General features: G+C 33.7%; 1 protein-coding gene across 7 annotated transcripts in view; it reads left to right on the forward strand.

The window, feature by feature from the left end:
• Positions 1–9,391, forward strand: part of LMO3 (LIM domain only 3) — a 54,581-nt gene extending 45,190 nt beyond the window's left edge. For 6 of the 7 annotated variants that reach the window (XM_019452105.2, XM_019452104.2, XM_019452108.2 and 3 more), the window contains one exon: positions 8,943–9,391. In XM_019452105.2, coding sequence (XP_019307650.1) covers positions 8,943–9,048 — 106 coding nt within the window. In that variant the 3' untranslated portion in view covers positions 9,049–9,391. Of the gene's footprint in view, positions 1–3,153; positions 3,302–8,942 lie in introns of those variants that run through there. The other variant, XM_053894874.1, reaches the window with a different exon arrangement.
• The last annotated feature ends 5,097 nt before the right edge of the window (positions 9,392–14,488 follow it).

The following is a 14,488-nucleotide window of genomic DNA, read 5'->3' on the forward strand; positions in this document are numbered from 1 at the left end:
ATCATAGGAAAATGGGAAGAGTGTTGCACAACAAGTCTAGAAACCCGAATTCTAGTCTGGACTTTGCCCCTAACAAGATGTATGTCCATATGTCAACCATTTGAGCTCTCTTGACCTCAGTTTTTCTCATTTACAACATAAGGGAGCTGGATTAGTCAATCTCAGAGAATTCTTTCATCTCAAAGTATTATCACTTTATCCCATTTGTCCTTATTGAAAGCTGTAACTTTTATTTCCAGTGGGAACTATATACTATTGATACCTTTTTTAAGAGAAATGCAGAGGATATTAGAATATGCAACTGCACATATCATTAAAACACATTTAAAAAATTAGCACACTTAATAGATTTTAATGAAAATAAATTCAATGTGAGTGTGAAAACACCTGGATATAGTATATAATCAGGACACATTAGTTGCATCAAGTTCTCAGTTACAGTAATTTGCCCCGCTTTACTGTTTTCACTGCAACATCTTCCTATGAAGCCCTGTATATCCCAGAAAGAACCCAATGTTTACAGTGCAAACAGGATTCAAATTCTAGCCCCATCCTATATCAGCTTTGTTATCTTGAGTATGTTACTTAACCTCTGAGATTGGTTTCCACACTCTGAAAACAGAGGCACTCATATCTATCTTGCACATTTTGAAAATTCAATGAAATAACTTATATTAAATAGCAGGAACACAAATGGTTCTAAAAAAAGTAGCTATTGTACCTTGATGTTTATAATTTACTTTTACCAAATAATATTCCATTAACTTGGTTTTTACCCAAGAGATATATCTCAGTGATACCTCCTGCTAGATGCAGATGTTCAGAGAGGTACCCAATATACCTTGCAATATATAATTTATCCAGGAAATAATTCAAGAGGTCAGCTTACAACACCTTGGGTCTTCCCAGCAAGTTTTTGGAACTAAAGCAGGTTAATTCACTCTATGGTGACATTTAGCCAGAAAAAAATTGGCAAATATGTGCGTAAGGATATAGGTACATGAGCACAAATATCCACACATTGATACAGATACATTTACACACATGTGTACCTATATGTGTATATATCTTAAAGGTGTATTAGTAGTAAATTTAGAATACTTCTGTTTACTTCTGCTATTGATCCACTAACACATCCATTAACAATACAGTTACCTTTATGCAATAATAACATTTACTGCTTTTCTACTTACAAAAGGTTCCATATTCATAGAAATTTTGGAAAATAGAAGGACATAAAGAATCATATTGTCCCATGTCTCACTATTCTAAAAGAAGTATTTTAATATTTAGATGTTGCTAGCCACATGTTTTCTTATGCATATATGACAAATGACAAATGATATGCAGCATATATTTTATAATATATCCACAGTTGAGCTGCTTAAAGGAGAAGAACAGGGAAGAATCCTAATGTTTGATATTTGGACTTTTTAAATTTAATATAGTATGCTCGTTTACTTGCCCTTAGAAATTCTTTTAAGATATTTTAAGCTTTCTGGTGTCCAGTTTTATGTATAGAGCTTCATATATATAAATCAGTCTTCTATCATCAGACGTGTAAGCTATTTCTTCACATTTTTATATCATCAATATTATCAACATAATATGGATTTTATAATCAGACAATATTCAAGTCTGTGTTAGGATAAATTCACAGGAGCATAATTAATTGGACAAACTATATAACTGTTTAAAGGCTTATGTGATATATTGTTAAAATGCTCTCTAGAAAAGTTGTACCAATTATTCTTATACCAGAAATGTAAAAGCTATGTATTCCCTTACATTCACTCTAACATTGGGAATTATTATTTAAAAAGAAATCCTTGTCACCTTGAGTGATGAGAGATGGTGTCCCATTATAATTTTTAATTAGTATTTATTTGATTACTAGTGGCCCTTGGATAGTTCCTCTTTTAGGGAACTGCCTGTTTATGCCCTTTGTCCATTTTTCTATTAGGGCAGGCCACCCTATTTTATCCATGTTCTACACAGAAAATTAAAACATCATTCAAGTGCTAAACCCTGCCTAAATTCTATTATGATGCAAAGTAATTGTAGGTTGTTAATGCTATTTACAAATCATATATCAATTTTATTTCACCATTGAAATAAAAAGTTGCATTCACAATTAAGTCTATCTCCTCAGTAGAACTCAGTCAAGTAAGACAAACACTCCTAAATTTTGACTCTAAAACTGTTCACATTCTTATTGCTGCAAAATACTATTCTAGTATCATTATTAAAGTACCTAATATATTTCTGTGTTCGCTTCATTTATTACATGCCATAATGGGACTGCATATCTTTAGTGCTGGTTATGCACAATTAGCACTTAGTTATTGTCTTGTCACTTCAGCCCCTACAAGACAAACTTCTTTAATGCAAGAAGTCAGCTAATCTTCATCAGTCAAGCAAAGCAGGCAAATTTTGTTACTCTGAATACAGAAGGTTTTCAATATAGGAGATTTTCTTTTTACTTTGACATTTGCTGGGGGAATCCTCTCCAATAAAGCCATATGCCACACAAGCCTATACTTTCAGGAGCCAAATCATTATTATAGCCTTGCACCTTTTCAAGTGAAACACAAAGCAAATAGGTAATTTATAGGCACTTTCCCTTAAGCAAACTTTATTGACATCTGAAATTGTGGTATTAGAAATGCTTATGAATTTTATTTAGCAGTCATTTTAGCTTAACTTTTAAATCAAAATATCATTAAGATCTAAAGCATTGCTGAATGTTTTCAAAACAGTAGTAAAAATAACTTTTCAGGATTGGTTGTTTCTTGAACATACCCATCTTTGCCCTTTTTAGAGAGGTATGGTTAAAGATGTGAATCCTGAATTAAAAATCTATTTTTTTTTCTATTTTAAGGGAAGCAGAGGAATGCTATTTTGAGCATCTTATATGATAACTTGACTCTCATTCAGAATTGGAAAATTTGGTGTAATAAGTTAATTTCTTAAAGGTGATTAAGCCCTTCCTCCTTAGACAATTCTATAAAACTAAGCGATGGTTTTATAAGAAAAGAAAAAAAACATGTTAATGAAATGGCCTCAGATATGTAGAATTGTGTAACACTAAAGAACAAAAGCACTGTGCTAGGCTCTGGAAAGAGAGGTGAATAAATCTAGTTTCTCTCTTAGGGATATTCAGAGCTATGGCAGAGACAGGACATCAAAGAGTCACAGAAGAGTGTAATCGATGCTAAACAGATCTATACCGAGGGAAGAGAGGTCTGTCCTTCTTGAAGTCTTAGAGAAGCATCAAAGGGTTGATGTGGTGGGTTTCAAAAAAAAACCTCCCTTGGACTGGGTGGAATGTAGGAACTGTGTCTGGTGGGGGCTGGGGAAGAGGAGGAAGCCAAGGAGCAGTGAGAAAAGGGTTTCCCAGACAGATGGAGCATCATGCAAGGCATGGGAGTGTGAAAGCATTTAATGTGTGCAGGAAATGAAAAGTACTCAGTGTGCTCAGAGATTACAGAGGGAGTTTGGTAGGGATATGGAGAAGTAGGGAATGGCGTGCAGACCAGAAGGAGATGAACTTGTAAAGGGAGGAAGTCAATGAATGAAAGTCAAAATGAATACAAACTTAAATGCTCTATCTAAAATACCTTTGTTATCTAAAGCTATTCGGTTCTGGAATAAATCTGTCTTAACCAGTATTTACTGACCACCCACCTCAAGTGGTAGCACAATTTATGGTGGTATTTCAAGGGATTCAAAAGAAATACAGCTCATGTCCACTTACCTCAGCACTGCAGACCAGTTTGGAAAACTTGTTACGCATTCATAAGAAAATTTGAAATGCCAAAGTAAATGATATGCCAATAAATAAGTGCTCTGGGAAGGATCAGAATGAGTTGACATGGCCAGGGAATATTGATGGAGGGAAGGGAAACTGAAGAATTTTTAGAATTTAAATATATGGTAAAAAGGGAGAAATAGTCCTGGCTAAAGAACGGCTTTAAGCAAAGGTGAAAAGATTATCATTGGCAAATAATAATGATAGTAGAATTCTTCTTTTTTTTTTTAAATTTTTTTAAAGTTTTTCTTTTTATTTTTGAGAGAAAGAGAGCGATCGGGGGGAGAGGTAAAAAGAGAGGGAGACAGAATCCCAAGCAGGCTCTGTGCTGTCAGCTCAGAGCCTGATGCAGGGCTTGAACCCATGAACCATGAGATCATGACCTGAGCAAAGATCAAGAGTTGGACACTTAACCAACTGAGCCACCCAGGCGCCCTTGAGAGCAGAATTCTTATATAGTGGTGATCATACACCAGACACTGTTCTGTTTCACCTGTGCTCATTCAATATTCAATATAATTAGGTACTGTTACTAGCCTCATTTTACAGATGAGGTAACTGAAGTATGGAAAATTTAAGTAACTTGCCCAAGAAAACACAGATAGAAAGTGGTAGCCTCAAAATCTGAACCCAGCCAGTCTGGTTTTAGTCTTCAGACTCAGAGCTGATATGCAGGTCCTGGACTGTTCCAAGAGGGGTATTTTATTTTCTGACTAAGCAGATATAAATGGGAATAGATAGAGTGAAGTTAAAGTAAGGTAGGCTTTGAATAATTTATAGCAGGATTTGGGATGTGAGTAGTGTAAGTTGGTGCAGAAAAGATGATTAGGAATGAAGTATATGATAACAACTGGAGAGTCATTGGGAAAAGACAGTAAATGGGTGCACAGTGTATAGTGGTGAGATGATTGCTATATAATCAGCATCTCTTACTGAAAACAAAGTATAGGATTAAAATCTCCATCTTTAGTAACTGAGGATGCCAAATAGAAAATAGAGACATTTGAAATAATGCCCCCCCACCCCGACTCTTTTTAAAGTATTGTGGAGATGGGAACTAATTATAATTGACAGCCACTAACCTCAGGGTTAAAATATGATGACTAAGTTAACATTTTCATTCTTAGAAAGGATGTTAAAAGGATGTTACAAATAGAGGCTTCTTTGCAGAGGCTTTTGAAAACCTGCTTAAAACTACTCTAAGCCCCATATTTTATAAAGGTGTTTTATTAGTTATATTTATTTTCTGTACTCCTCAAATCTCTAAGACCATATGAGTTCAATTAGAGTCACTCCAAAATATCTGGAAATTAAATCTGTTATTATTAACTCCAAAACATCAAGATTAAATGGCACAATAATATGATTGGGCATCTTTTTATTCCTTAACATACTTTTTTTTTTTAATGAAGGCAAAATTAATTGAGCTGACTATACCATAAGCAATTAGGATTAGATTACAAGGAAGATTATCAGCTTATTTTCAGGAATTTTAGCCTGACCTATTAATATACTTACAGTATCCTCTGGCCATCACTGCTTCTATAATATTTTTTTCTGCCAGTGCTAAATCTCATAAGGAGCTCATAACAGTAGAAATTAGCTTTTCTTACAAAATCACAGCTATAGATTATTTTGTTAAGCATCTAACATCTGCATTGCTGTTTCTGCAATTTCTTCATGTTTATATGTGGAGCATTTTAAAGGAGTATACCAAACCTAATTGCAAAGCAGTATAATCTGCTTTAACCATAGCTTTCAAAATGTTTTAAGTTATATGGGGAAGTGTGACATTTCTTACCCGTGTTCTGTTTTGTCTTGACCTTTAAGTATAAATTGAAATGCACACAAGATGTACTTTGTCCAGTTGACAACATTAGTAACAAAATATTTTAGATAGGAATACTTTAGATAAATCCCATTTATGTTACCAATATCTCATTGAATGGTAGGCAGACGTTTTTTAAAGTTATACAAAGGAATACTAACAATACAAAAAACCTGTATTAACTTTCTGGGCTAATGCTTTATTGCCTCCATGTCTTGAGCCCAAAGAGATCAGAACCCCTTTCCTTCCTCTATCATACATATTATAGCTATCGAGCCTTGAGCAGATTTTTTTAATTCTTGGAGGAAGCCTTAGGTTTTTCATCTGAAAAAGGCAATAATAATATTTACTTTCTCAGTTGAACATAAATAAATGTAATCATGTATATACATGCTTAGCACTAGCACATGGTAAGCACTTTATATATATATATATATATATATATATATATATATATATATATATAAAGCGCTTTATATATATATATATATATATATATATATATATATATAGGAGGTGACTATAATAATTATCTACACTCCAAACATCGAGGTGAAGCTTTACATACTTCATTTGTACTATTTAACACAAACTTATAAAAGATACATTTATATTAAAGATAGGAAAGGGGCACCTGGGTGGCTTAGTCAGTTGAGCATCCGGCTTCAGCTCAGGTCATAATCTCGCGGTCCGTGGATTCGAGCCCTACATCAGGCTCTGTGCTGACAGCTTGGTGCCTGGAGCCTGCTTCAGATTCTGTGTCTCCCTCTCTTTCTTTCTGCCCCTCCCCTGCTCTCACTTGGTCTCTCTCTCTCTCTCTCTCTCTCTCTCTGTCTGTCTCTCTCAAAAATAAACATTAAAAAAAATTTTTAAATATAAGAAAAAAATGACATTTCATCTTCAATATCATAAGCGGAAGGTTGGGATTTGAATCCTATTCATTACAATATGCCACTTTGCCTCTCATATACTTCTTAATTTAACATCCCTACAATCCAGTGATGTAGCTATTTTATATTACCTACACAGAACTGACTCCAATGTACCCTATAAGTTGCACTGGGTAGGTGATAGCATCAGGGCTCAGGACTAGATCCCCAGGCTCTTGGTTCAATGCTTTTCTTATTATAATTACCCTGAATTTATTAATCTATAAACAAAAATTATTAAATTTCAATACTTCTGAAGGTAAGTTATATTATATATATTATATATATTATATTATATATATATTATATATTTGACATATCTTTAGATGACCAAAAAAAAAGTTTTTATTTGGGGTGCCCAGCTGACTCAGTCGGTAGAGCATGTGACTCTTGATCTCTGGGTTGTGAGTTCAAGCCCCAAGTTAGACATAGAACTTAATTTTTAAAAACATGTTTTGGGTTTTTTTTTTGATGGTGAATAGAATTGGGGGACTTGTTAGAAAATTAAAGCAGAATTTTAGACAATATGGAGTTGAAAGAGTATTTCCAATTCAGTTGGTTTTTAGAGAAAAAAAAAGAATTCAGTAATATCAGCTAGAACACAAGAGCATTTGTTGAATTTATTTATTTTTATGTGTTCTTTTATTATTAGTTTATTAGTTCGAATTAAGTTCAACACTAATATATATTGAAAGTTTTGAACAGTAATCAGATATATCCTACATGCTATTTAATGTAATCTCACGTAAAAGATAAGTATCTAATTTGGCTAATTCTGTCCAACAAAAGAAATATGTCCTTTTATTCAACATATCTTAATGATTAGGATAATCATTGCGAGTCTACAAAAACTCGTTTATTCAAACAGCACTTTTTAAGCACAATATTTAAAGGTTATAGTTTGCAACTGATAAAAAAGAAGATATACTTAAGGTTCAAACTCGAATGTTCATTGTATCCAGTAGCCTTGGCCACAAACTCCAGGATTTCAAGATCAGTGCTTAGTCTGTACTTTCAATCAACATCATCAGCAGGCAGTAATCCTGGGGAAAAAAAAAAGTAAATTCCACAAATAAACAGACCAATCTTCCTTTAAGAGGAAAGCTAATTCTTTTCAATCTACTTTTTTTATTACACTATTTTCCCCTCTATCTACTTAGCTAGAATAAGGATAAATTTCCAAAGCTACCCAGTTGGAAAATAAATAGGTTCACTGTTTGTCTAGCATTCCAATCTTTGCAAATGTAAATCAGTCCAACTGCTCCTCATTTAAACCTTCAACTTCACAAAACATTAAAGGGTTGCTTTCACTACACAATTTAATCTATCCACTAAGATTTCTGCTTGAACATCATTCGAAATTGACTATCTGATAAAGAGAGACCACTATCAAAGGTCAGTGGGGTCAACTTGTATAATTACAAGTAGTTTTACTGGGTCAACTCTACTAGACACTGCTGTTTGAAGGTTAAATTGTTACAATTAAAAATATATACAGATCTCCCCAGAGTTACTTTATTGTTAAATGTACTGGAAACAGCACAAGCATTTATTTCTGACCTTAATTGTGTCCAAAGTGTCACCACTGGGAAATTATACAAAAACAGCACTTATTAAAAACATTACAATCTTGCACATTAAACAATGCTTTATAGAATAAAATACATAATTAGCTACTGGAAACTAGTTTATTTATCACATCAATATTAAGAAGTTCATTCAGGTTACTCCCTTTGGTTTAATTGGAAGTGCTCTAAGCAATGACATTTAATATTTCATAGTTGGTGAACTTGCCACAAACAAAAGAATATGGCCCAGCATCAGAGTCTGATGCTAAAACAACTTTTACTTCAGAACAATCACTTCCAAATTACTAGAATTTAATCACATTTTAATAACAGAGAGTAGAGGGAAGCTTTAAATGGGAAGCTTTAAAATGGGCTGCTTTCTAATTGTTTGATACATTTTAATGCCTTTTACCTTTTTTTAATAAAGTGAATAAATGGCCAGTGATGAAATCTTCCATAATCACTCCAGTGAAATATTATCATTCTTTTTTTATTTTAATGACTGTAAATATAGATCAATTATTTTTTTTTTCTTTCCAAAGTGGCAATAAAAATCACCTCTGCCACCCAAGGTATTTTCCTCATTTTTCCTTTGCTTTTTATATATAAATGTAGGATTTCAAATTTTGCATGTAATGTTTCATTAAATGACTGACATGGTTTAGTTTCGACAATAAAGGCAATTTTCTAAACCAAGCTTTCAAATTCAGGGAATTACTGTGTGAAATTATTATTGGGGAAAGAAATCTTCAAATCTATGGACCTGAAATTATCTTAACGCATTTTATTTTTTAAAATATTTTCAGATTTTGTGTTGGAGACAAATTTTTCCTAAAGAATAACATGATCCTTTGCCAGACGGACTACGAGGAAGGTTTAATGAAAGAAGGTTATGCCCCCCAGGTTCGCTGATCTATCAACATCACCCCATTAAGAATACAAAGCACTACATTCTTTTATCTTTTTTGCTCCACGTGTATATAAGAATTGACACAGGAACCTACTGAATAGCGTAGATATAGGAAAGCAGGATGGTTATATGGAATAAAAGGCGGACTGCATCTGTATGTAGTGAAATTGCCCCAGTTCAGAGTTGAATGTTTATTATTAAAGAAAAAAGTAATGTACATATTGCTGGATTTTTTTGCTTGCTATTCGTTTTTGTGTCACTTGGCATGAGATGTTTATTTTCGACTATTGTATATAATGTATTGTAATATTTGAAGCACAAATGTAATACAGTTTTATTGTGTTACCATTTGTGTTCTGTTTGCTTCTTTGTATTGTTGCATTTAGTACAATCAGTGTTTAAACTTACTGTATATTTATGCTTTCTGTATCTACCAGCTATTTTAAATGAGCTGTAACTTTCTAGTAAAGAATTGAAGAGCAAATCTCTCACTAATGATACACGTATAGATAAAGCAAGTCTATCAACATTAAAATACTAAAAAAAATGAAGACACCCACAAAGCATTTTAGCAACATCCAATATTATTGCCACTATGATTTAGAGTCTATCAGTGTTCTCATTATAACCCCCTATTTTCAGGGGGTTAAAGATCAGCTTTAAAAAATGCATCAAAATTTCATCTTAAAGCACTTTCATTTTATACCAACGTGAAAAGTGCCATTTTTAGAATAACTTTAAAGCTTAGCAGTTATCCTTTTACTTTTTTTTTTTCTGTGCTCTTTATCTACACAATGGCCAATGGCTTTGTTTTATTTATTTTTTTTCAGCCATTTACCCCTTATGTAAACTAGTGCCTTTGGGTATCATATAAAATTTTTCCAAAGGGTTACTTTAAAAAAAGTGTTACACCACTATTGTGAGATAATTTTAAAATGATAAATTTCTTGTACAAATTTTGCCCAGATTTCTCCGTAAGAGCTAAGGGTTTAATAACTTTATGGCTTGATAAATTTCTGGCACTGAAAGAATTTGAGTGCAAACCTACTGAAACCATGAGAATGCACATCGAAGTTATGATGATATTTGAGAAGGTTACTTTTGATCAGAGCAACATAGTGCTCACAGAATTTTCTAGAAGAAGAGAAACAAAGGGATTGTTAAAAAGCTGAGGACTGGTGATTATATATTTTTCTGCATTTACCTGACACTTATTTTAATGTTCAAACATGAAGACTTTAAAAGTTTGACGTGTCTTACTCATGCTTTTCTTTAAGTAGTTACCGGCTCAGAACATATCACACTTAAGGCTGAAATCTGCCATTCCATTTTTCAAAGGTGAAAAATTATTCCCTTACCAACATGATAGCTGATAAAGAAGAAAGCTTTCTAGAAAGAAATTATGGAGACTGATTATTTAAATTACAATTAAGGGAATAAAAATAAGACTATGATCCCTTCTTCTGGGTTGCTGACACTTTGCTACTTTGCTTCTGCTCCCTGGAATAGAACAACTTTTCAGCAAATCGAATTCCACACAGGCACAGTGAAGCATATTTTTATTAGAGCAAATTTAGTGCTATGGATTTTCTTTTTTCTCTACTTTTTTCTTAATCACTTGTATAGGAAACAATATTTCCCAGTGTTATTTGCATACATATTTTGTCCTGCCAATATATGCATTGCCGATGAAAATTAAATGTGATACCTGGATTCTTGGTTTGGGGCCAAAATATTAAACTGAAAATAATGCTGGTGTGGATTTTAGTTGTTTAAAAAAAAAAAACAAAGCTTTATTATGAACCTGCATGTGAATCTGGTTATTGCCTCTCATTTTTAAGAAAATGGTTCTGTGAAAAGTGAATGATATGTATTTTTACAAATACTTCATGGTTAAGAGTGTTCAAGTCACATGTCCCCCAGATGTGAGATATACTGAAAAAAAAAAAAAAGAATTGCAGAAATAGCTATTTGGGGCTCACAGAATAACTATTATTTTAGCCTTAGAGCCTTACATTTGTTTCATGATAAGACTTGCATAGCCAAAACCACAATCAAAATCAAACAAATGGGGGGAGGGGGGAGGGGCGGAGGGATATGTGAAAAGTGGTTTTCTTAAGCAGCCCTGCTAGTCCCCATTAAGAGGTGTCTGAAATTCATGCGGATGTAAAATTTTAATTGCCAGTATCTTTTTCAAATGATCTTTTTTAGATTTAAATGGTTTTGCATATGTTTATCAATATGTTAAAATACTTGTAAATTGGGAACAAACTTCTCTAAGCTTCAGGAAGCTGTTCAGTTATCCTTGCCACCCAAAGACCAAACAAGTTTTTATTGCCTTTTCTTTTCGTAAATCTTTCGGGAATTAATTCTTATGCTTTTTACTACAAACAAAATTACTCACCTGGATTAAAGATTAAGGCCTTAATCTCTTTAGATTATCTTTAATCTCCATGAAATTGTGAAACCAGACAGAAATGGGTCATTTTATAGCTAATTGCCCATAAATAGTAGCATTTTTGACCTGAAGTACTAAGCTAATTGTCTTGACTACGCAAAGTCCCTGAATTGTTGTCAACTCACCTCTTTGTGTTGTGTGGCCTTGATGTCACTTAGCTCATCATCCGGCGCCTCCAGTAGGACACCTCCAAAGGAGCTTTGATTTCTCAAGCAAGCTCCCTTCCTAACCTGCGTCTCCTAGCGGCTGCCTGCGATGAAGGACCAGGCACCTCCACTCCACCAGAGTGCTCGCTGAGTTTAAAAGCTGACCTGTGTTTGTAATTTCACTTTCATCTTGCTTAATAAATATCTGCTGGATTCTTTCATTCACTTTTTTTTAATATTTGGATTTATGTTTTTAATAAAAGGGGTCTTATACTATTTGATTGCACTTAATTGGCAAAAGCCAAGATACTATCTAGAAAGCAGACGTGGAGTCCATGAAAAAAGAATAAAGTGTGTAAGCACATTTACTTTCAAAAGGTAAATCATAACCTAAAGCATAGACAAAGTACCTCAGATGCTTTCTCCAAATGTTGTATTTAGGATCTCTGAGCTAGGTAGTTTATTGCTATTTACTTTTGTGGGGAAAATAAAACTGTTAAAAATGAAGGTAGCAATTGCTGGGTGTAATTTGGTACATTTATGCAGACTTCAAGTGATCTTCCTGAAAGCCATGGTGTTGCTGTTGTCAGACTAAATTTCAAATTTCCTATTTTGTGTATAATGAATTAAAACAAAACTAAAGAAAAACTCAACTAAATCCTACATCTTCAAGGAAGAGATGTTGTGCCTTAAATGAAAACAGGGTACTGAAAATTATATCTGTAGTAAAACATACCATGCACAAGTGGTTTCCTTTTAACTATCACTTTAGGCAAGCCGCTCTCAGAGTAGTCACTTAAACAATTTCATAGAAATGATACAGGCCAAACATGTTTAACATTCACGTCAGTAAGTTGCAAAAACAATCTGCATGTTCGTTGTAATAGGCCATTAGCGCAGAATACAATTTTAGCAAAAGCCTTTTGATTACTACTTTTTCTTAAAAACACCATTATAGATATTTCTTAAATGTGATTGTAATGCAAGTTAAGGTAACAGAGAGCAAAACGTTAATATAGCCATTATTTCGATTGACATTTATTGAGTATCTACTCTATGACAGGCCTTGACCTGAGCATTCAGCCTCCTACTGGGCTGACTTAGGACTCTTCATACATCAGAAAACTTCAGGGTATCTTTGCACTGGTTTATACTCATCTCAAACCTCCTGATAATGAACACACAAAAGCGAATACCGTCTACTTATTCAGCATGTCATTGGTATGAAGGCCCCAGAAAATATCTCAAGTAATCAATGTGTTCAGAGAATTATCTCACACAAATTACTCATTAACTCAATAGCACATAATAAAAAAGAACATCGATTAATTAATGAGTCACCCTCAGATCACTATGATTACAATGGAGCTCTGTTGAAACAGCAGTTATAAATGGAGTTGCCTCTCTTTATTCATTGTTTGCAATTGGCCCATTGTTTGGCTGAAACCAGTGTCATATTTAACACATGCCTGTAGGTAATTGTGTGATTAGTATCATAAATGAAGAATTCAGAAAGTGTACTGCTTCTAAGACCTTATAAATGATGGGAAAAATAAAGGCAGCTCTCACTTGTACTATAGCTTCCGTTGAGGCCAAGCCATTAGACGGGTATTATCTATCTAAAAGTTGTACTTTTACGTTTAAAAGACTTACATGTTGAGATGCTAGGACATGTAAAAGTAAAATTTTAAATGCTTTAAAATACACTTAATTTCAGTAACTTTTTACAAAGACTGAAATATGCATGACCAGTTTTGTAAAAGTTGTGGTACCCTAAACGGACATTTTAGTTTTTTTTTTGGGGGGGGGGTGTTCAGGAGGGTGTGTAGAGATTGACAGCAATAGGGGAAGAGATTATAAGAGATACCAAATATTACATACAAAGTCACCAACTAAAGTTCCCCAACTATCTTGGTAAATGCCATTCCAATAAGCTTATAGAATAATTATAACAGTTCCCTTAGGTAAGTAAGAAACATCTGTTGGTAACACATAGCAGGTGTTAACAATTACACATACTGAAATTTTTAAAAACGTTTTTAATTAAAAGAATTCTGCTTTCTGAAAAGAAAGATATGTTAAATTCAAAGATCCTCCTGTTTTGAGCGTGCAGACCACGTAATGCACAAAACTGTAAAGCCCAAATCTTGGATCAACTAGGTTTCGTGTTTGGTTCAGATCACTGCAATCAAAAATGAATTGGAATTCATTGCATTTTTCACACAATTGGTATTCTGGGCTGAGGAGCTGAACACTCATGAAATTGGTATAGGAGAGCTGATTACAGAATATTTTGGCTTTATGGGCAAGGTGCTTGACATTAATTGTACCGAATTTGATGGACACAGTACAAAGATAAATGAGAACAAGAAACATTCAGAAAATAGATTATCCAAATCTTGTTTTAACCCTACTTCTGCAGAAGACATAAAATCACCTAAAACAGTCCATATGTAACATTATATGACTCATCTTCAATAGCTTTTAATAATAGCTAACATTCACGGCACACTTACCATGTATCAGGCAGTTTTCTGCGCCAAGTAATTTCCACAACACCCTTGTAACATAGGTACCATGGACCTCAATTTTACAGATTTTAAATAAAAACAGGAGAGTTTGCTTAACTTGCCCAAGGTTGTATAGCTTGTAAATAGATTTAAATAGGTTTTCTGGCTCTTGGGCTTAACCACTCACTATACATCTCTTGCAGGGTTGTCATTATCACCACCACCATCATCATCATCATCGTCATATCACCATTAATATTATTTTCTAGCCAAGAACTGGAAAGTTACCTGTGCTTGGTTGAAAATTACAAATATTTCAGACTTAGTC

Source organism: Panthera pardus, unplaced genomic scaffold, assembly GCF_024362965.1.
Source record: "Panthera pardus isolate Hobbes unplaced genomic scaffold, ASM2436296v1 HiC_scaffold_6, whole genome shotgun sequence".
Classification (NCBI taxonomy): Eukaryota; Metazoa; Chordata; class Mammalia; order Carnivora; family Felidae; genus Panthera; species Panthera pardus.